This window comes from Schistocerca nitens, chromosome 1, assembly GCF_023898315.1.
Source record: "Schistocerca nitens isolate TAMUIC-IGC-003100 chromosome 1, iqSchNite1.1, whole genome shotgun sequence".
Lineage (NCBI taxonomy): Eukaryota > Metazoa > Arthropoda > Insecta > Orthoptera > Acrididae > Schistocerca > Schistocerca nitens.
In genome coordinates, this window is record NC_064614.1 from 1,179,864,116 (window position 1) to 1,179,886,334 (window position 22,219).

At 41.7% G+C, this 22,219-nt stretch overlaps 1 protein-coding gene across 3 annotated transcripts in view; it reads right to left on the minus strand.

The window, feature by feature from the left end:
• Positions 1-14,862: 14,862 nt before the first annotated feature.
• The window catches only part of LOC126200505 (gamma-butyrobetaine dioxygenase-like), a 312,841-nt gene continuing 305,484 nt past the window's right edge, over positions 14,863-22,219 (minus strand). For 2 of the 3 annotated variants that reach the window (XM_049936716.1, XM_049936715.1), the window contains exon 10: positions 14,863-15,355. In XM_049936716.1, coding sequence (XP_049792673.1) covers positions 15,272-15,355 — 84 coding nt within the window. In that variant the 3' untranslated portion in view covers positions 14,863-15,271. Of the gene's footprint in view, positions 15,436-15,547; positions 15,715-17,691; positions 17,895-18,004; positions 18,111-18,249; positions 18,385-19,369; positions 19,573-21,348; positions 21,541-22,219 lie in introns of all 3 variants that reach the window. The other variant, XM_049936714.1, reaches the window with a different exon arrangement.

A 22,219-nucleotide genomic window follows, 5' to 3' on the forward strand; every position in this document is an offset into this window, starting at 1 on the left:
GGGCGACACCTCGGGCCGCATATGTACCAATCTTATTACTAATTGCTAAGCTATACAAATCGGGAAGTTGCAAGCGTCCAGTTGACTATTGTGGTAAGGGCGCGACAAGTCGGCAGCTGTCCCTCATGTAGTGATTGTTAAAAATCGGTACCATTCAGACCACTTCGTGTCGGCTGATCTCTATTTCAGACTGTTGCACCCTCAGCGACCCCAAAGTCGTAGCACAGCTCTGCCTAACTAAGTCTTGTGTTGTCTGTGTGAATGGATGGTTAATTGGTTAATAAAAGCAACTGTACTTATGATTCACAGCGTTATTCAATGTCAGACACTATGACATATGATTTGAACGTCAGTTTTCTTCTAGTCATTGCACTGTATTATAAGATCTTTAATGGAATGTTCCTCGCTGCAAGTAAGTATCACATTTGAAGATGACCGTCTCTGTAACACGCGTTGCCGGCCGCTGTGGCCGAGCGGTTCTACGCGCTTCAGTCCGGTACCGCGTGACTGCTACGGTCGACATGGATGTGTGTGATGTCCTTAGGTTAGTTAGGTTTAAGTAGTTCTAAGTCTAGGGAACTGATGACCTCAGATGTTAAGTCCCATAGTGCTAAGAGCCATTTGAACCATTTTGTAACACGCATTCACAAACTCATGTTACTTCCGTCTCAAAATTCATACAGTAGCAGCTGATCGCTGCGAGACGCTCGCACACGTGAGTTATCGGTACTGGAAGACAAAACAATAAAAGTTTCCCGCTGCAACGCAGCAGTGGCCGCGCTACTTGACCCCTATACCCCTGAGGTAACTTTACTTAGCTCATGAACGAATTCATCAACATCGATTAAAATTAAGCACATCTTAAAATCGTGACTGGCTGTGTAAGTATTTTTTTGTTACTAAGCAGGAAAACTACAGCTCTTAACGTTAGTTGAAGTTTTGGATTTGGCTGTTATAAAATGCGGCTGAGAATCGTGGGCCACACGAATACTTGATTCGGGTCGCATGCCATACGACGACCACTGCCATAGCCGGTGAGAATTCCTTCTCATGTGGCACCTAGCTGCCGATCTCGACGTGGAGAACCTCGAATATATCTCACATTTTTTCTCGAGAACGGAAAGTGGCATCGCTCTCCATCCAACCTTTAACACTTGCGGTTTGTTATCTATATTTTGTAAGCCTCAACGAATCACATAAAACTGCCTGTGACTTCGTTTTTCACTACTGCACATCGACACTGCGACGGCCACTGCCGCTAGCAGCGAAGGGCGCACTGGTGTGTCACGTGGGCTAAGCCACTTGAACGGATATTGTTCCGTGCTGTGCGAAGTGCTTCGTACCTCGTCATATTCCTACATCTATAACGACCCTGCTTTGTTTCTGGACAGTCTGATCTAGGCTATTGGTGTACATTCAGTGTGTGTCTTATGATAACTCTTATTCTGTTTACAGTTTACACTTTCGTAACGAAAGCGGACGGAAAAGATTGACTTAAGTGAACAGAGGCGAAGTGGCTGAAAGATACATCATCCCTCGCCCTCATCCCGCCCGCCCCCCCCCCCCCCTCACATCCCTGCCCCATTTACGTGCTTGCGTATCTGTGTTCACAATCTTAGTATCTTCTACTACGTGAAATACTGATACTAGTGACTGCACACTTCGATTTTATAGTGTAGAAATTTTATAAAGTTGTCGCACTTGTGAAAGACTGCGTGACCTAAATACTAGTACGTCTCAGTTCTTGGGACAAATGTTTTCTAAATCAGTTCTTCTACCTTCTACCTTCTACTTGCGTGGAATGAAATGTAACAAACTGTGTCCCCCCCCCCCCCCCCCCCCGACACACAACAAGACCCTGGATCTGCAGTTGACCAGCCGGCCGAAGTGGCCGTGCGGTTAAAGGCGCTGCAGTCTGGAACCGCAAGACCGCTACGGTCGCAGGTTCGAATCCTGCCTAGGGCATGGATGTTTGTGATGTCCTTAGGTTAGTTCGGTTTAACTAGTTCTAAGTTCTAGGGGACTAATGACCTCAGCAGTTGAGTCCCATAGTGCTCAGAGCCATTTGAACCATTTGCAGTTGACCTGCAGTGATCAGATGATTGAATGATTCGTGGTCAACTTTATGGGGCAACAATATTTCAAATCTGTACGCAATGGGCTTTCCAGATATTATGTCAATGATCTCTCGTGAGGGTTTTGACCCGGGTAACGTCACACTGACTGGTTGAGAAATTTGACAGAGCACCAGGAGTAGACAATATTCCGTTAGAAGTACTGATAGCCTTGGGAGAGCCAAGACAAAACTATTCCATCTGATTAGCAAGATCTATAGACAGACGAAAACCTGCAGGTTTCAAGAAGAATATAAAATTCTACTTCCAAGAAAGCAGAAGCTGATAGACGTGAAAATTACCGAACTATCAGTTTAATAAGTCATGGCTGCGAAATACTAACACAAATTCTTTACAGACGAATGGAAAAACTGGTAGAAGCCGACCTCGGAGAAGATCTGTTTGGATTCCGTAGAAATATTGGAACACGTGAGGCAATACTGACCCTACGGCTTATCTTACAAGATAGATTAAGGAAAAGCAAATCTACGTTTCTAGCATTTGTAGAATTAGAGAAAGCTTTCGACAATGTTGACTGGAATACTCTCTTTCAAATTCTGAAGGTGATAGGGGTCAAATACAGGGAGCGAAAGGCTATTTACAATTTGTACAGAAACCAGATGGCATTTATAAGTGGAGGGGCATGAATGGGTGGAACCAAGGAAGTGGCTGGGAAGGGAGTGAGACAGGGTTGTAGCCTATCCTCGATGTTATTCAATCTATATATTGAGCAAGCAGCAAAGGAAACAAAAGAAAAATTTGGAGTAGAAATTTAAATCCACGGAGAAGAAATAAAAACTTTGAGGTTTGCCGATGACATTGTAATGCTGTCAGAGACAGCAAAGGACTTGGAAGAACAGTTGAACGGAATGCACAGTGCCTTGAAAGTAGGATACAAGATGAACGTCAACGAAAGCAAAACGAGGATAATGGAATGTAGTCGAATTAAATCAGGTGATGCTGAGGGAATTAGGTTAGGAAATGGGACAGTTAAAGCAGCAGATGAGTTTTGCTATTTGGGAAGCAAAATAACTGATGATTTCCGAAGTAGAGAGGACTGGCAGTGGCAGGAAAAGGGTTTCTGAAGAAAAGAAATTTGTTGACATAGAGTATAGATTTAAGTGTCAGAGAGTCTTTTCTGAAAGTATTCATGTGGAGTGTCGCCATGTATGGATGTGAAACATGGAGAATAAACAGGTGGACAAAAAGAGAATAGAAGCTTTGAAATGTGGTGCTACAGAAGAATGCTTAAGATTAGATGGGTAGATCACGTAACTAATGAGGGGGTACTGAACAGAACTGGGAAGAAAAGAAATTTGTGGCACAACCTGACTAGAAGAAGGGATCGGTTGGTAGGATACGGTCTGAAATATCGAGAGATCACCAGTTTAGTACCGGAGGAAAGCGTGGTGGGTAGAAATGTAAGGGGGTGACCAAGAGATGAATACAGTGAGCAGATTCAGGAGGCTGCAGGTTTCAGTAGTTACTCGGTGATGAAGAGGCTTGCACAGGATACCGTAGCATGAAGAGTTCTGTCAAACAAGTCTTTGGATAAGTTTGAAGAGCACAACAGCAAGCAACAGCACTCTGCTGCCATGGTCAACGAGATGTTAGTCGCAAAGGTACTTCAGATTGTAACAGCATCTTTACGAAGAGCAATGCGGTAGATCATTATCATGCTGAACCATCTTGTGCCAATGCCAGACACCTGCTAGAGATTCAGAGACCACATTCCCATATAAATCAGCTAACTGTTCATTACAGGGCATGGAGAATAATAAAAGGTGTGCAGTAGACTTTTAAAACTACCGTATACCAGTATAGACTATACAAGCAAGTGCAGATTACAATAGTTTTCCTAGTAGCTGTGGTCAGTAAGCTCGTACCTGCATTACCAGAAAGTTAACTGTGTTGCATACCTATTGGGCGTTACCTCATAAAGATCGCTTCGTTTATGTAAGGAGTCAGTTATTACTCGATTTCCCTAAAAACAGGGATGTAGTGAACCGTCTAGAAACTGAATGAGAATATATAAAGGCTCAGGTAACCTATGGAACATTTTTGTTTTACATAGTTATCCTCCTGTTTGTTATTTAAAAGTAAACAGTGTTATAGTAAAATCTAAACTTTTGGTATGTGACGTGAAACAGGGATGTTGTAGTAAAAATAAAGAAAACAATACAGATTTATCATATAGCGCTAGAAAATGCAGTTTCCTCAACAAAAAGGTAAATAAAAAGAAACCGCAAAACAAAAATATATCGAACATTGCTTCAATAATTCGTCGACCTTACATACAACTTGTTTCCGCTATTCACAAACAACTTTCGCATTTATCTATAATAACAGGAAACTTCTGCCTTTGATCATGATGAAGGACGTTCTATTGAGCGTAAAATAGCAATAATAATTATAAATACATATTTTTTATGTTTGTGCGTATAAACTGTACTTGCATCAAAAGTAATTGCTTTGGTTACATAAAAGCGCAGAAGTTACCCGGTCAGCTAATTTTTATTGCTTATAAAATGCAATTTGTATTCCCCAAGGCTGTAAAATACACATTGAATGATGTGAGGCTCTAATTAATTGAAAAACAAACAACCAAAACAACAACAAAAAAACAAACAAAGAGAAGTCTTCGGCTCGTAGTTCCTCTCTTACACATTCATTTGTTTCTTTCCCTACAGATATTACCAACACTACCGGGAATACTACCATTTATGTAGTGTACCAAAACTACCGAACGGTAGTTCTGGTAGGGTAAACTCTAGTGTGCCGTAATCCCAACGAACGGTCAAAGTGTGTCGAAAGGTGAAAGGTGGCCTAGACTGATAAGAGGCGTAACTCACTAGAGTAAGTTCCTCGAAAAGCATGATACCTGCTCCAACAGGGTGTAATTCAAACTTTGGTGGCACCCTCGCCGCATGGAGTGTGTTTTTGTGAGATAAACTGGGTTTCGTGGTGTATCTGTCATCATTTCTCACAGACAGACGTTACAAGAACCTGCTGTTACATGTAGTTATTTGCTTATTCGGCTGTAACGGCCTGCTGGTCACCAACAATTACAAGCAGTACATGTATCAGACTACTGCTGCCGAGCCGCCTAAGAGAGATTCGATGAGTGCTGCATGGACATTAACGTACATTCATGGTCCTTGAGAGCACCAGGCTTCGCTGTCCATAAGCACATCACTGATCCGTTTATAGATACATGACCGTCTTGACTGTAGCCAGTTGCGCTCATTTGTCGAGTAATCACACATCATTCATGTCTCCAGACACGGGCGATTCTCGTTCTTCTTTTCATGTTCATTCATTTATTTATACATTCCTTCAGAAGCAGCCACTGTAGTGCCTCTGTAACGTCTACAGACGACAGATATTGACAAATCCTAATCTATTCACACTAATAATTACTTCTAGATTATTTTAAATGTGTACATTAGGAGAAAAACAACTATTTTGAACGAAGCCACTGCTCCTTCTCCTATACTGCTCAGCATCTGTTCTTATTCATACTTGGAACATAGCTTTTATGTAACTTTACAGAGACGACTATCATCTGTATATTGTCTGTGACAATGGCAAATACAAGATCAGTTTTTCGGAATTTACATCCCCTATTTCTGGTATTCCGATAAACTGTAGGAGTGCCTAATGCTTACATGGTAAGTTAGTTTCATTCTTATGCCTTCAGCGTAGCAAGTTTATAGTTTTTATGATGTAATTTAAAGATGCTGTTCTGTACGCCGGGACGTTCAATTGTCTTCCTCTTTACTTTACCAGAGAGAGCAGTTTATGTTCATCAGCTCGTTGAATTACACGCTCCTATTACGAATTCCGCCATAACTTCCGTGTTTAAATCAGTAAAAAACGAAAGAGGTAAAAACAATTCCGTTTTGTTGTTTCTCTGTTTATTAATCCAGTCAGAATTTGGCGTTCCCGAGTAAAGAGGCTGCAGAGGGATGGGAAAAAAGCTATTTGTTCTATTATTCTCGGTAATTAACTGCTTTAAAGAAGACCCGTGGCGTTATATTATCCACACCAGATAATATTATCGTTAGACATTTGTTGTTGCCATACGACCTACAAGAGATATAATAGATGTGGTAACATCTGGCTTCCAGGACTGAGATGTAATATGTGGTGTTCTTTCACTTTGATTTTGAATATTTAGAGATTTATAATTTTCTACCTGATTCCTTTCCGCAACCTACAATGAACATTCACACCGGGGTATTAAACTCATCTTCGCTCTACAAAGGTACGCATAGTCTATATCGAAAATATTTTAACTACTAGTAATATGTTTGCGAGTTGTGCTGTTCATCCTAAATTCACTCAATACCATTATGGAGTACATATAATGGAAAGTACGTTTTAGAATCACTAGGTCCCAGAAGAAACTTCAACAGATGTTCTGTTATAGGCTTCACAAAATATTCATACTATACACTTTTCTCGAATAAATACTCTTTTGTCTTTAGCTGGATTGTCTTGGACACTAGATTATGCCATAGATTAGTACTGACATGCAAAACTACATTAGTTATCCCACCTGCAGGTCAACACATGAGAAAGACTTCAAAGTGCAAACCTGAAAGAACGGAGCTTTCTTGTTAATTTGCCACCTCAGTTAGTTATCCGCCTGGATGCTTAGGAACGCCACTCAAGGAACCTCATACAGTGTGTATCCACTGATCTCTATTTCTGGTGGGTAAACCATTCTTATTCGTTTAGGATGTCGTAATATTTTGTAAGATTAAAGTTTGCTGTGGATTAGTCGTAATTTTGTTCCACTATTCTCCTAGCTGTGTCTGGTACGAATTCAGTTTCTGCCCGTTATCAGTGTACTTGTACATAAGTAAAAATCATAGTTTTTGAAGTCCCAGATCAAGTAATTATGTAGGTCAAGAAATAAGCTCAAACCAATTACTGTACGTTGCTAAATTCTATGTTTAATGTTTCTCCACTCTGAATTTAGTCGTACTCCTGTCGAATAATTTGTGATGGGTTTCTCTGTTTTTTTATTGTTCAGATGAGTTTGGATCTATACAAGATGAATGCCTTTAATGGAGTACTGTTCTGTAAGGGGCAGTCAAATGAAAACGAGACAAATGGAAAAAAAGTAAAGTGTTTATTACTTCAAAAGTAATGGTCAGAACTGTTAATACATATAGAGAAGCTCATTTCCAAAAGGTGCCAAATCTATGAAATCTAATTTAACAGGAGAGACAAGAAACGCACATTTTACAATCACAGTAGCATCAGAATATGTTTTGTACCTTTGTTGTTATATTCAGACAAATGTTGAGACACGTTACACCAAGTATCTCTATTAAATGTTTAATTGTTATTGCATGAGTAAAAATGCATTTGTCACCTTTTGGCAGAGAAGTGTGTTAATTTGGTAACTGTTGTTCTGTAGTTACATTATATTACTACAAACAGTAAAATACAGTTGATTGCTTCATTTGCACTGTTTCGTACTACAGTTCACTTTGAACTGTTAGATTTAGAAATATTTCACTTTCACACAACCTGAACAAATGGCATTCCATGGCACTTTCTCAGTACTGTCACATCCATGCAGAACAGTATTAAAGATCTACTGTACAACGAAGTCTACAGGTGACAATCCACGAACATTTATCAGCATGAGGAGACTGACGTCATTACAACACCATTTTCCTGGGTGTGTGGTTCATGACGTTCGTTCCTGTGTAAATGAAAAAATACTGATATTATAAACATAAAAATAAACATGTTTCAAAACTAAGAACAGCATTACTTTGCTACAGATTGTCTTCATTAATCACTTCTATGTCACTAATATTATTGGAAGATTCTGACTGTTATCTTCGTTCAAGCTCTGTTATAAAAAGATAAATTCGCTACTGAATATCCCATGTCCCCAACAAGTTTAATTACATCACTTTTTTCTGCAAGTTGTACGTGGCTTTTAGCATCAGATTTCTTAATACCTGTCATACTATGCTCATATTTAGCTGGTCCTTTTTTTTTTTTAGAATTTTATGTTCACAATGAGACGTTTCCGCATAGAAAGGGTGTACACCAACCAGAACTGTTTGTGCCTGCAAAATAATCCTCATCGGTTTGCTTGTTTTGGAGGTAGCATACAGGTTTTTGACATATCTCATCAGCTGACCCAATTAAAATCAACATCTGACACACTGACACATGCAATTTTACAGCATTTTTGAAAATCATATCATACTCTTCTGGCAAATGATACAACTTTTTGCCCTGATCTTCTTTTGTTTCTTTCTTTCTTTTTTTTTTTTTTTTCAACCAGTCCAAAAGCTCCATCTGCAGCCTTGTAGGAATGACCTTTAATGAGAGAGAACCACTATGCCTCCAAGTTGAATTGATGTGCAGTTTCTGACGACATCAAAAGATTACAGTAGTTTTTGTTCTGAAATGAACAGCTGTCACAAAACACTCTTAATGCATCAATGCACTTCTCCTTTCAAAGGGGAAAGAGTGTTTGCAAGAAAAAGTCCCACAAATAAGAATTTATTTTGTTAGATGCGATACTCCCTCATTTTCTAGCCATCTGTTGAAGTGTGTTGTATTCTCATCAACAGTTTTATCTTTTTCCACACCACAGTACCAAGAATATAATACCACAGCTGCCTTGAGTAATAGGTCTACCCAATGGTAGTCTTAGGCACAAGCTGATAGTGCATCAAATCAAAATTTATAGTCAATGAATTTTCAAACAACTGGTTAAGATTCTGAAAAATGCCTTTGCCCCGGATGCTTGAACAACCTGATTTAAATTGTATACTGTGTTTCAGGCATTCGCTGTAAGTGTCCTGTTTCATGCTTCCAGACCCTAGTTTGAATCTGACAACAGATATCTGTAAAAAAAAGAATAACGGGTTGTAGCGATAAAATATTTTCATTTAGAGTAAATTATTTAAAAATCGCAAAGAATCATAAGAACACCCAGTATAGAAATACAAGTGCATGGTGAAGAATATGAGAGTATGCTTCCTTGCAAAGTCCATTACAAAACTTTTTCCACTTTTCAACCAAAACACACTTATGTTCAGAAAAAAGTAGTGCAACTTGAACGACTGGAGACAGTACATTAGTATGTTCTACAGAAGTGATTAGCATTTGAACCATGTCGGCCCGCAGATTCAAGGTTAACGTCGATATCAGGGTGCAACACCACCTACCGGTAAAATGTGCCTGAGGCTCTCATTGTCTCTATACACCGAAGGTAATGGATCAATGTGACTCGAGCAGACGTGCAGGATACCTCGCAGACGTAAGCGTGAACCGTGACGTCAAATTAATGAGTGTGAAAGAGGGCGCGTTATCGGCATGAGAGAATGTGATGCATCTATCCGGGAAATTGCTGCTCGTGTGGGACGAAATATTTCCGCTGTGCATTGGGTGTGTTCAGCATGCTTCACGGAAGGCCGTAAAACAAGAGGGGATGGGTCAAGTTGCACCACCCAGATGTCACCCCTCCCTCATCCCAATGAAATGGCGGGACAGATTCGTGTCCTCCTCGGCTCTGACGCAACAGTGGAACAGTCTAAGACATCGTACTTTATCAGTGGTGGTAGTCCGCCGCCGTTTATTACGGCATGGTGAAGGACGTGTACTTCATTCACCAATCAGTGCTCGTATTTCATATTTCTAATCCCAGCATTCTGGTATTCGGTAATATAATGATTCAGGCCCTGTTAATAATTTCTATGGGTTGGCTAATTTATTTGACGATGTTTACAGTTTGTCTCACACTGATCTGTGAGAGGAGCTTGGCGCTAGGAATTTTCTTTATTTATGGGCGAGGGCGGCAGTCTTCCTAGCAGCCATGATGGTTTCCCGTTTCCCATCCCTTTTCCGATCGCCAGGGTAGCACGTGGTGTCATTTGAACGTTCTCCTACTCTCAGTTCCCCAACATGCCTTACCAACCTTGTAACTGCTATTTCTGCTCGGTTTTCATATCGCGAGGTCACCTCCCTGTGAGATTCCGACCCTCTGATTGACCAGTTCAGGGGCGCGCCCGTTTTCCGCGGGTGGGCGCCAACCGCCCTCCGCGGGTGGATAGTGGACAAAGGGGCAGTGGGCAGTTCTAGTGTGACCGTGCCTGAAGCAGGAGGTGCTGCTTCCAGAAGATGAAGCTTCGGTAAGCATGAGCGCCGACGTGCACTGTAGCTTCGCGCCCTGCGGCCCGGGGCGAACCTTATAGGTCATTTTACTGAAGTGCGCTCCTTAAATTACGGTTTACACAATTTTCCCGGGTTATAAGACCGTAGGTTTTCCGTGTACAGTTGGGCATAATGTGCGCGATGTGTTGGTTAGTCACAGTAGCTTGCAGCTCGGCACTAAAGTGTATACTTTCATGCTCACTTTTCCGCTTCGTCTGGCAATAACTCTTTCAGTTCTCTAGTGGAAAATTTGACTCAGAATTTAGATCTTCCTAGCTTGAAAACTTGTGCCCTTTGTCCTACGCCATGTGGCGAGTGTCTGGTGCCCCTTCATATTTCGTTAACGTAGTCGGACCACGAACCAAAGTTATCTATTATCGCCTGTATGAATAGTTTCGTGTCTTGCTGGTTTTATTCCTTTAGTACAGGAGGCTACCTAGCGATTCATCCCCAGTAGCATCTCTCTTAGTCTTTTGCTGATTTATGGCGGTGGTCGTTGCATGCCTGCAACCCCTCCCTTTAGTAAACTGAACTCCATTTGATAAATACGGCTATCGTTCCTAAAATTCCTTTTCTCCTGCCATCGTGGCTTATTATGAACGTATGTTGGGGCAGGCTGCTGAATTCAATTCCTTCTTCCCCCACCCCCATTTCATTGTATAAGTGTTCAATATTCAACTGTTAAATAAATGAGTCCTTTAATCTTTACATTCTCCCTTTCATTACGTGAAATCACCCTAAGTGTCACAGTAGAATAATGCAGAACTATTCTCATGATAACGGTTGCTATAAGGTCGTGCAGGTCTCGCGCCTTTAATGATAGGATAAAGATTCAATATCACCCGCCTGGCACGACCATTGCACGCATGGTACCGCTAATATTAATAATAATTTTCAATTATTCCCCATTGATAAACTGGGAAGTGTTCACGGCTCAGTGTGAGTACGTGAGCACTAAATCCTCTTGATGTGGTGGAAGTAGTGGCTCTGTTTAACCTTGCTGGATTAGAAAAAATATCAAAATTACAGCCCCTACAGCGAGGGATAGTAACCTGTAAAAGAACGAGCCACCGCTTTTAATGGGTTACATGAGCGTCGTCCACTTCTCCGCTTACCCTTGGCGAATGTGCAGAAACATGCTAGGCGGCAATGATTTATGGAACGACGTCACTGGACACAGGAATGGCATCAGATAGTGTTTTCGGACGAATCCAGGTTTGGAAATGATGGCTGCATTTTGGTTCGCCGCAGACAGGGGGAGCGGCTTCACACTGAATGCATTTGCACGAGATATACACCACCAACTGGAGGCCTAATGGTGTGGGTGCTGTTTGGGTACAACCACAAATCACAGTTATTGCGTTTCCAGGAGACTGTGACCAGTGTGACCTACATGAATGACATCCTGTGACCTGTAGCCATATTCTTTCTGCACAGCATCCCTGACACCATTTTTCAGCAAGACAATGCGTGACCCCAAGTTGCTGCACTAACATGTGGCTTATTGGTGTCACAGGATGTCAGGCTTTTGCTCTGGCCCACCAGACTACTCGCCAATCGAAAATGTGTGGGATATAGTGAAAAGACTGCTGTAGTGCTGTGACCCAATGCCAACAACCACAGATGAACTTTGGAGCCAGGTGAATGCAGCATGTATGGCTATATCACAAGACGCCATTCGCACAAGTTATCAGGGTTCATTGCGGATCCTGTGCCCACAAGGCAACAGGAAACATGCTGAACCGAGGTTAATGAAATGCGTACTATTTCTGCAGAACATAATAATGTACATGTCCTGTGAATACGAACATCCTGTTCTGTTTTTTCTGAACATGAGGGTATATGGTATGAATACTAATCAAAATGACTTTGTGTTTTCCTAACCTTTAAATTTACAATGAAGTAGAGTTTAAGTAATATTAAATGAGAGAAGATAGCACATCATCTTGTAATACAAACTGTAGGTCCAGTAAGGTGATACCCATGAAATTCCATGTCGTTCACAAAATTATATCCACATTTTTCGAAAATTCAGGTCTACATGAATATATTTTCTCCCTGGTGCTCCATCTCGGCCCTAATGCTTCTGTCTGCGTTTGAGTGATTGAATATGGGAAGAAATTTCTTCTTGAAGTCTAGTCATTTCAGCTGTCAATCTAGCTAGACCCACCTCTCTTCTATGGACCAGTAACACCTGTCTCTCGTTTTGGCTTTGCAACTCTCCCAATCATTCCCCTACCAATGTTCGATATACTTAGAAATGTATCTCGACATACATTCACCACCTCAGACTGAGATTTTTTTCTTTATATTTTACAGACATTGTTTTCCTGACACCTTTACCATTTTCCTAATTGGGGGTGCGCCTTTGCGGTGAATTGCACCAGTGTAGGCCGAAATGAACTTCTTTTGTGAACCAGAATCTATTTTCTCATAGAAACTGTAATGGAACTCTTGAATTTCAGTTGGTAAGAAACGAGCAGCACTGCAGAAGCCACTGATATGTTCGCAACTAATTTGAGACCTAACACTCCCATTTTTTGCACGCTTACCTTGCTTCACTACATTTTTCTCCCACTTACGTTCTACATGCCTTTTTCTTTGAGTTTTCAGTTTCTGTTGGTGGTTCATAGTATTCATCTGATTTATCAGACTCCATAATTTAATTAAAAACTCGCAATGAACAAAAAAAATGCCAGACACGTCTTTACAATATAATTTTATGTAAACAAATGTGGGACATGTTGTGTGTGACGTCATTACCAAAAAGAGCAACGGTTGGCTGCCGGGTTTTGGCACGTCTTGAAAACAAAACAAGACTGGATTTGGTACTCTTCACCATGAACCGCAAATATACAACGGATATGGTACGTTTTGGCACACATAACAGTTCTTGTTACATAGGTAATGGTTCCAAGTAAAGCTACCACCTGTTATTACATTTTTCAATTTTTCAGATTTGGTACCTTTCGGAAATGAGCTTTTGAAAGGTCTGTGCCTTCGTGGAAAGATGTTTGCGGTTGTCTTCGGAAACATGATTGTGAACAGGCGAGATCTCCATGTCCAAATAACTGACGGCCACGAATATGTTTCTTCAGGGCTCCAAAAATATGGAAATCGTATGGGGAGTTATAGGGACTGTGTGGAGGATTTGTAAGGGCTTACCACCGAAATTTCTGCTGCGTAGTCGAAACGGCCTTGGCAAACTGTGGGCGAGCATTATCCTGCAACTGAATAATTCCAATCCGTCAACATTCCTGGGCATTTGGACTACGCTGAGGAACTTTCGCGGGAAGACTATACAATCTTCATATAGTCCCGGTCTCTTCCCATGCGATTTCAATTTTTTGAGCCCTGAAGAAAGAAGTTCGTGGTCGTCGATTTGCTTCGGACGAAGAGTGCATGTCTGGATACAATCAAGGTTCCGCAGGCAAACGCAAACATTTTTCAATGAAGGCACTGACCGTCTTCTCTCACAGTGAGATAAATGTATTAACAGTTACGGCGATTATTTTTTAACTAATAAACAGTTTACTTCCATTTTTTCCATGTATCTCGTTTTCATTAGACTGCCTCTTATACTCTAGTTTTCTATTACTTACGTGATGTACACAATCGAAGGCCTTGGCGAATAGAAAGCGAATGATTATTTCTTTTGAATAGATTTCATATTGATTGTGGCCGGCGGGGGTGGCCGAGCGGTTCTAGGCGCTACAGTCTGGAACCGCGCGACCGTTACGGTCGCTGGTTCGAATCCTGCCTCGGGCATGGGTGTGTGTGATGTCCTTAGGTTAGTTAGGTTTAAGTAGTTCTAAGTTCTAGGGGACTGATGACCTCAGAAGTTAAGTCCCATAGTGCTCAGCGCTATTTTGAACCATATTGATTGTGTGTTACCGCAAGGTTACCCACGAAGACATACAATTGGAAGTGGGGTTACTGTTTGTTGTCTTAATCTGTTCTGCTTACCAAAACATCACGGGAAACTGCACGGTAAATTATTTGCAATATCCTCGTGTTTATCAAAATTACCTCTGATTATGACACATTTTGGTTAGGAAGCATAGGTTGATAGGAAGTCATGTCCTGAGGCGTCAAGGCATAGTTAACTGGAAGGGATGAGTGTGTTTTGGTTGGGTGGTAAAAACTGTAGACGGAGACATCAGTGTGTGTGAAATCTTATGGGACTTAACTGCTAAGGTCATCAGACCCTAAGCTTACACACTACTTAACCTAAATTATCGTAAGGACACACATACACACACCCATGCCCGAGGGAGGACTCGAACCTCCGCCCGGATTAGCCGCACAGTCCATGACTAAAGCGCCTGAGACCGCTCGGCTAATCCCGCGCGGCAGACGGAGACTTATAAACAGACAAATAAGCAGTCGATCGGAGATACGATGCAATAATTATGCTGATATGATGAGATTTGCACATGGTAAGTGCTACATCACAACACTCTTCGGACTGCAGGCTAATTCAACAAAGATAAAATAACCACGTTCAGATCGTGGGAGGGGAAGGTAAGTGTGACAGATTTAGGCTCAACTATCAATTTCAACACATAATTTATTTTTCATATTTCTGTGAGCAAAAATAAATACTAAACAATTTTACAACAATAAAACTGTGAACCACATGCATATGACGGAGCTACGGCTAATGCTCCACAAGCTTGAATCATGTCTTATCAGTCTTAAGTATGTAATGTAATGACAAACATATACACATGTATACAAAACGTTTAAATTAGTAACAATCACATACAGCGTTGTGATGCGAAACACAAGAGACTATATTCCATCACAATCTCAGTACTTCAGGCAAATGGTAGTTTGTCCATGAAGATTCCTTGCTGAACACAGGCGCTTGTGATGATGCAGTGTCACAACTGTCTTCCATTCAGTTCCCACAGCACTGAATTTTGTTCATATCGCAGAGAGCGAATTAAGATGTAATACTAGTATTTGATGAGACCCGCTTCCTTGCGGAGAACTCTGAGGCGAGAGAAGACTTCGTCCCAGTCGAGGAACTGGCCTATGATGTGCCTCTCGTTGCCTGGTTTGTCGTCGTAGCCTTCACGGGCGTGGATCAGCCGGATGTTGTCGAATGTCAGGATCTCTCCTGGAATCAGGACACGATATTCAGCCATGCTACACTACACAACACATTCTCTTTACATCATCGGAGAAACCAATGTTGTTTATGACTAGAAGGTTTTTAGCCTTGAAAATACCTGGGCGGGTCTTGAAGCGAACTTGGTTCTTTGGGCTGTGTAACTCTTTGGTGAAGACGTCGTACGCTTTATACCAGGCAACAATCTGGTCAAGAGTGGCGTTGAAGTGTGAAGATCTCTGAGGCTGGCTGTAATTTATCCTCATGAACTCGCCAAACCTGTCATTACTGAAAATAAGTAGCATTGTTAGAATAGGTGCTTATTATGGTGTTCGGTGTCAAACTGAAAACAGACGAAACGTAGGTCAGTGCCCAACTTTGAAATTGCCAACAATAATTAAAGAAAGTTAGTTTTATGTACAACCAATATCTGCTGATAAAATTTTATTAGCTACCAGTTACGAGCAAAACGATCACCAGACAATATAAAAATGGGTAGCAGGGAAATTGGCATCACATTAAAATACAGAGGGGTCCAAAAAAATGTATCCACTATTTAAACGTCCTTAACTGGCAAACTAATTGACGGAGTTGTCTCATCTTTGGTAGTGTAATAGTTTATAGTTCCGGCAATCGCCACACAAGCGTTGTATTGCGTTGTTTTGTTTTGTCAGATGACAGTCGCCAGATAGTGTTTTGTTCTTAGTTGCACATAGTTACTCGAGTAAACATGGCTGGCGCAAGGCTTAATGAAAGAAAGTCAGTTTTGAAGTGGTATTTTAAGTGCGAAAACATTAATGAGGTTCAACGGCAATAGCGAAATGAGTATCAAACAGAGCCCCCGACACGTTTAACGATTCGTCGCATTCGAGACAAATTTGAAGCCGAAGGCTGTGTTAAAGATGTACACAAACAACGATATGGACGACCTGTTACAGTAACAAGTCCAGCTAACTCACGTCGTGTGTTACAACAATTCACTCGCACACCACAGAAGTCTGTGAGACAGTGTGCCCGTGAAACTGGAGTGAATCGCTCAAGTGTTCGGCGAATTATGAAGACAGCAAAGTGGAAGTGCTACATCCCACGATTGCTACACGAAATTAACGAGGACGACCCAGATCGTAGAATGGAGTGCTACGAGTGGTTTACTAACATGGTGCGCAATGATGAAGAGTTTGCAGAGATGATTGTGTGGTCTGATGAGGCACAGTTCAAACTCAATGGTACAGTAAATCGCCGCAATTGCATCTGCTGGGCTGCTGAAAATCCGAACGTCCATGTAGACAAAGCCGTGAATTTGCCAGGAGTAAATGTGTGGTGTGGGTTGTCTTACCGGGGCTTGATTGGGCCATTCTTCTTTGACGGCACAGTTACCGGTGAGGTGTACCTTCAGAAGTTTCAGACATCCATTTTACCTGCCATCCGAGACTTGTATGGAGACGGAAGAGTTTACTTTCACTACCAAAATCGTGTTAGGGCATATCTCGACGAAAATCTGCCAGGAAGATGGATAGGTCGTAGAGGTGCTGTGGAGTATCCCCCCATGTTCCCCAGACCTTACTCCTCTGAACTTTTACCTGTGCGGAACAGTAAAGGACGTCGTTTATCGACAAAAGCCACGCACATTGGATGAACTTCGAGAACCCATCGTACATTCATATGCAAATATCCAACTGAACACGTTGCAGTCAGTAGTTCGTAGTGTAGTTCGGCGGCATCGTTTGTGTGCGGATGTTAATGATGACCATTTCGAACACCTACAGTGATATCCGTCAATTAGTTTGCAAGTTATGGACTTTTAAACAGTGGATACATTTGTTTTGGACTCCTCTGTAATATTAGTCATTTTGCATCATTGTCGTCAAGCGTAAAACACATTTACACTGGATGGCAAAATAAAACTGGCCCGGAAAATATTTCATCCACCTCAATACAGACAGCCCAACTTACATCTTCCACTCTAGTGCCAGGTGGTATAAGTTGGGTTGCCTTTTTTAAAGCGCACGAAATACTTTCTGGGCCAGTTTTGATTTTGCTCACCCTGTACAATATTGAAAAATCTTACACTATTGTCTATTTCTATGTGGAGTACACTCTGCATGCTCTAGTAAATTTCAGTTTAGTTGTGGCACTTGTTCTGTCAGAGTCTAACTCATGGCATCCTTCAGTAATTACGTATTCAATACAACTCTTGTGTAAAACATTTTATGTCTGTCATTACTGTCACAGGTGGGCACTACACTATTCTTGTACTGAACTTACCATATGACAGGTGCCCTGTACAAGCTGTAGAAGGTCTTCCCTCCATCCTCTCCGATGTCTGCCCACGTCACAGGGACCGTGCTCAGAGCTTTGTACGCCTCTGGGTTTGTAACTTTGAGCTTTTCGCTCAGGTAATAAGCGTCAGCCAATAGGTTATCACCTCCAGCTCCCTCCGTCTGAACCAGGCAGTGCAGCATGTTTATCTGAAAAGTAAATAGGTGTTGTTCATATTACTTCTGGCTCTGAGGTGTTTCTACCTACAGAATTTCAAGTACTCATTATTGTTTACTGTAGGTTGGTGTGAGTGCCTTACCCCTGGTTTGTACTCGTAGTACATAAGGTCGGTATGCATCTCTAGCTTCTCCTTAAGGTACGCCACATTTGTGGTGTTGGGTTTGTCCCTTATGTGGAACTGCACGCTGAAATTTAACGAAAATTGAATATGATTTTGTGTATTTTATGTATTAACAATTTTTCGTTGACATAAAAACAATAAATACTTCGAACAGAGAACCAAAGCGTTATATAAAATAGAGATAAATATGTAATGAATTTTACCCATAATGGGTCCTTCGTGGGAACATCACTTTGTCTCCCAATTCGAGCAATGACTCTTCTGTCGGTGGTGTGTCGTACACTATAGCGACACCATATACAGCCATAGCTTCAAGCCAACCTCGAAGATGTTCCTTGCTGGAAGTCAAGAGAAGAAAATGGTGTAATAGTTATCAAAATAAGAGCAATATACTGCAACAACTAAAATAAAATGGTTCAGATGGCTCTGAGCACTATGGGACTTAACATCTGAGGTCATCAGTCCCCTAGAACTTAGAACTACTTTAACCTAACTAACCTAAGGACATCACACACATCCATGCACAAGGCAGGATTCGAAGCTGCGACCGTAGCGGTCGCGCGGTTCCAGACTAAAGCGCCTAGAACCGCTCGGCCGACAACAACTAAAACTTTATAAATGTTTGCCTGTGGTAACAGAAGAATCCTGGAAATTAAGTGGACTGATGAGGTAAGAAATGCGCTTCTCCGCGGAATGCGCGAGGGAAGGAATAAGTTGAAAACACCAACAAAAGGAAGGGATAGGCTGATAGGACACGTGGTAAGAAATCTGTGAATAGTTTCCGTAGTTCTAGAGATGGCTGTAGAGGGCAAAACACTAGAGGAACGCAGAGAATGAAAAACATTGTAACTAATAATTGAGGTCGATGAGTGTGATTGCTACTCTGAGGTGAAGAGGTTGCCGCACGAGAAGAAATCAGGTAGATCACATCAGACCAGTCAGAAGACTAATGAAAACAAAAAAATGCTTGTGTAATGTTCTTCAATAGTTCTTTTGGCTTGATGAATGACTCCAGAATATGAAAAAAAATGTGACTTTACATTAGTTTTTTGGGGAGCGGGAAAGGGGTAAATCAATGATCTTGCATAAATTTGTTATCCATAGCTTTTCATCCGAAAGCACATGCTATCGGAATATAAAGTTCAAAAATTATACACAGTTAACTATCTCAATGTAGATTCACTTCCTTGCAACAGCGAAAATAATTTACGAAGCTTACGTAATCGGAAGTCATAGAGCAGAAACCATGCACAGTCATGTAATGGTTTGATAGTATTTCGTTCCGCCACACAACAGTGGCTCATTTCTTGATTTAGTTCTTACCTGTTGACAACGTCACTGTACTTGAATCTCTGGAGGATGGAGTTGTAGTTTTCGGCGTTCCAGGCAACCTTTGGGAGCCTGTAGGTGGTGTCGAGCCACTTCCTCTGGTCTTCCGGCAGGAGGCTGCGGTCTTTCAGCCACTCCAGTGTGAACTCGCTCCTGTGGCCGTCCGACCACTTCACAGCTAACTTTTCTTCGTCCGCCTGTCAGAAAGAGCAAAATATGGAGTCACACCACAAATTTTCCGTGAATTTTAGCTGTGAACATGGTCGTTTCACAAATGAAAAGATTCCCATTTGTAATATTTGAAAGGCGTTGCTGCTCCAGACGATTAGGTATAAACACACGTAAGACTGAGCGTCTGAAAATAAGTTATAGGAAAGTGATTATAAAAATAAAACAACTTTCATAAGGTGTCTTTTAGCTGAAGTTCATTTTCCTCATGAGTATTAATTTATTATTATTATTTATTTGGCAACGGCCTTGCCGCAATGGATACACCTGTTCTCGTGAGATCACCGAGGTTAAGCGCTGTCGGGCGTGGTCGGCACTTGGATGGGTGACCATCCAGGCTACCATGCCATTTTCCGGGGTGCACTCAGCCTCGTGATGCCAATTGAGGAGCTACTCGACCGAATAGTAGCGGCTTCGGTCAAGAATACCATCTTACGACCGGGAGAGCGGTGTGTTGACCCCTCACCCCTCCTATCCACATCCTCCACCGAGGATGACACGGCGGTCGGATGGTTCCGGTAGGCCACTCGTGGCCTGACGACTGAGTGCTTTTTTCATTATTATTTATTTATTCGAATAGTTTACAGCGCACGTTAAAAAAATATTTCAATTCTTGCTGCAAACAGTCCTTTTCCTCTTCGTACACATTCGTGTCATGTGTTCCGATCTCTGCTTCGCGATATTTTTAAAGCAGAGAGCTTTCTTGTTCGTTACTGAAGACAACTTTCTGAATTCTGTTCATTAATAAAGTCCTGTTATGTATGTCCACTATGTTGATGATTGCTTCTTTGAGTTCTTGGTCAGTGTCTGTGTAAACCAAACCAGTTATCGTTTCAGCTTCATAACTGTATTACAGATACGCTTCGTCAGCGTGTCCTCATACTTGTACATGTCCAAAGAACAACATTCTTCTTTTGAAGATGGTCCATTGTGTTCTTTACATGTTCATAGATTTCTGTGCTGATTGTTGCCCTTGGGCCAAGTATGCTTCTAACCAGTTTGCATTCTATTTTCGTGATTTTATTTACGCACCCTTCCGCACTAGTTATAGCTATTCGAAACCGTAGAGAGCTTCCAGTCTCACTATTTTACTATGATGTTTAATCTTGGTGTCACACGCCAGAGTCCTCTACTTGAGTATGTTTCTGGTATTCTGGAACGCAATGTTCATCTTATTTGCTCTTATCTCAACACTGTCCTTCTCACTGTCGTTTATGCTCAGCAACTCAACCAAATGTTTGAAGGAGCCGACGTCCTTTGTTTTGTTTTTATTTATGAGTAATTTCTGTGATCGATTTTTAATGCTTGTTATAAATTCTATCTCTGGGAAAGCAATTTTTAAACTCATTTTTCCTATTTAGGTTTTGGCATTTCCTGGTGTATCATGTTATCAAGGAAATGTCGTCTGCGAATGTAAGGCAATTTTCATAGGTATTATCTTTTGGTCCCCAGTTTGATACATTTCGTGTCGGATTTTCACCGATCTCCTTTTTCAGAGCACAGTTGAAAAGCGAAGGTTACAGTCCGCCCCCGTTATTCTTCTACTATTGAAAATTCACGTCTACATGCACGCGTGATCCATACATAGCAGAGGGAGTCAAGTACCGACGAGGGGAGGGATCCATCGAGAGACGGAGACGGAGGCAACTTAGTCACTGAAATCTTCAGGGAATTTACGTGCTTACTTTTTTAAAGTGAGAAACTTGGCTTATTGTCGACCTAGAGGATAAGGAATTGGCACTTACCTGTACGTCGGTGGGCTTGACGCTTGTGTCCAGCTCGTCCCAGTAGATGATGCGCGACATCTGCTGGCTGTTGAAGCACTTGGGGCACTGGCAGTTGTCCCTGAGCCACATGGTGGGGAGCTTGTGGTGCTCCCCAGAGGGCAGGTGTAGCGACACCAGATCACCGTCCACAGTCGCCACGGGTTTTGGGTGCTGCAAACAACAGCAGTCATTCACATTACTACTAGTGCCGTTATCGTTGTCCCAAAATAGACTGCAAGTCATTGTAAATCACTTCAGAGGAACTGTTGGGATCACAAATTACTGCAGCGAATTTACGTAGTACACATTGTCAGTGAATTTCTTTCCACCACTAGCTACTTTGTCCCAAAGTGTCCTGCTTACAGCGCTGATGAAGCCTACAGTCCTACTCGACGTCAACGGAAAGCTGACCACTAGCATGTTTATTCCAACATGATATCAGACATTGTTCGAAATATCAAGTAAAATACGAAACAATAAAATGCTCAACACCGGGCAATAAAAACTTGTCTTTCGAAGAGAGTCCCATCTCTTCAACTCGTCCCACATGATGGTAAAAGCTGCAGGTGTAATCAGTATATAGGCATTTTCAAGTTGAATTTCGTGATGGTGCAACGTGGGTGACTATTGGTTTTCCTTGTTGTTCTGGACATAGTAGTTGTGTGGGACTGAAGGGTTTTTCCATTTCCTGATATGTTGGCTTACAAGACTTATAGACTGAATTGGAGTACATGTATGTGTTCGTTCACAGTATCCACACGTCCAAAGAATCCTGTCGCAGATGATACTTGATATCTGCTTCACTTTCCACCTTATACATCTACATCTACATAGATACTCTGCAAACCAC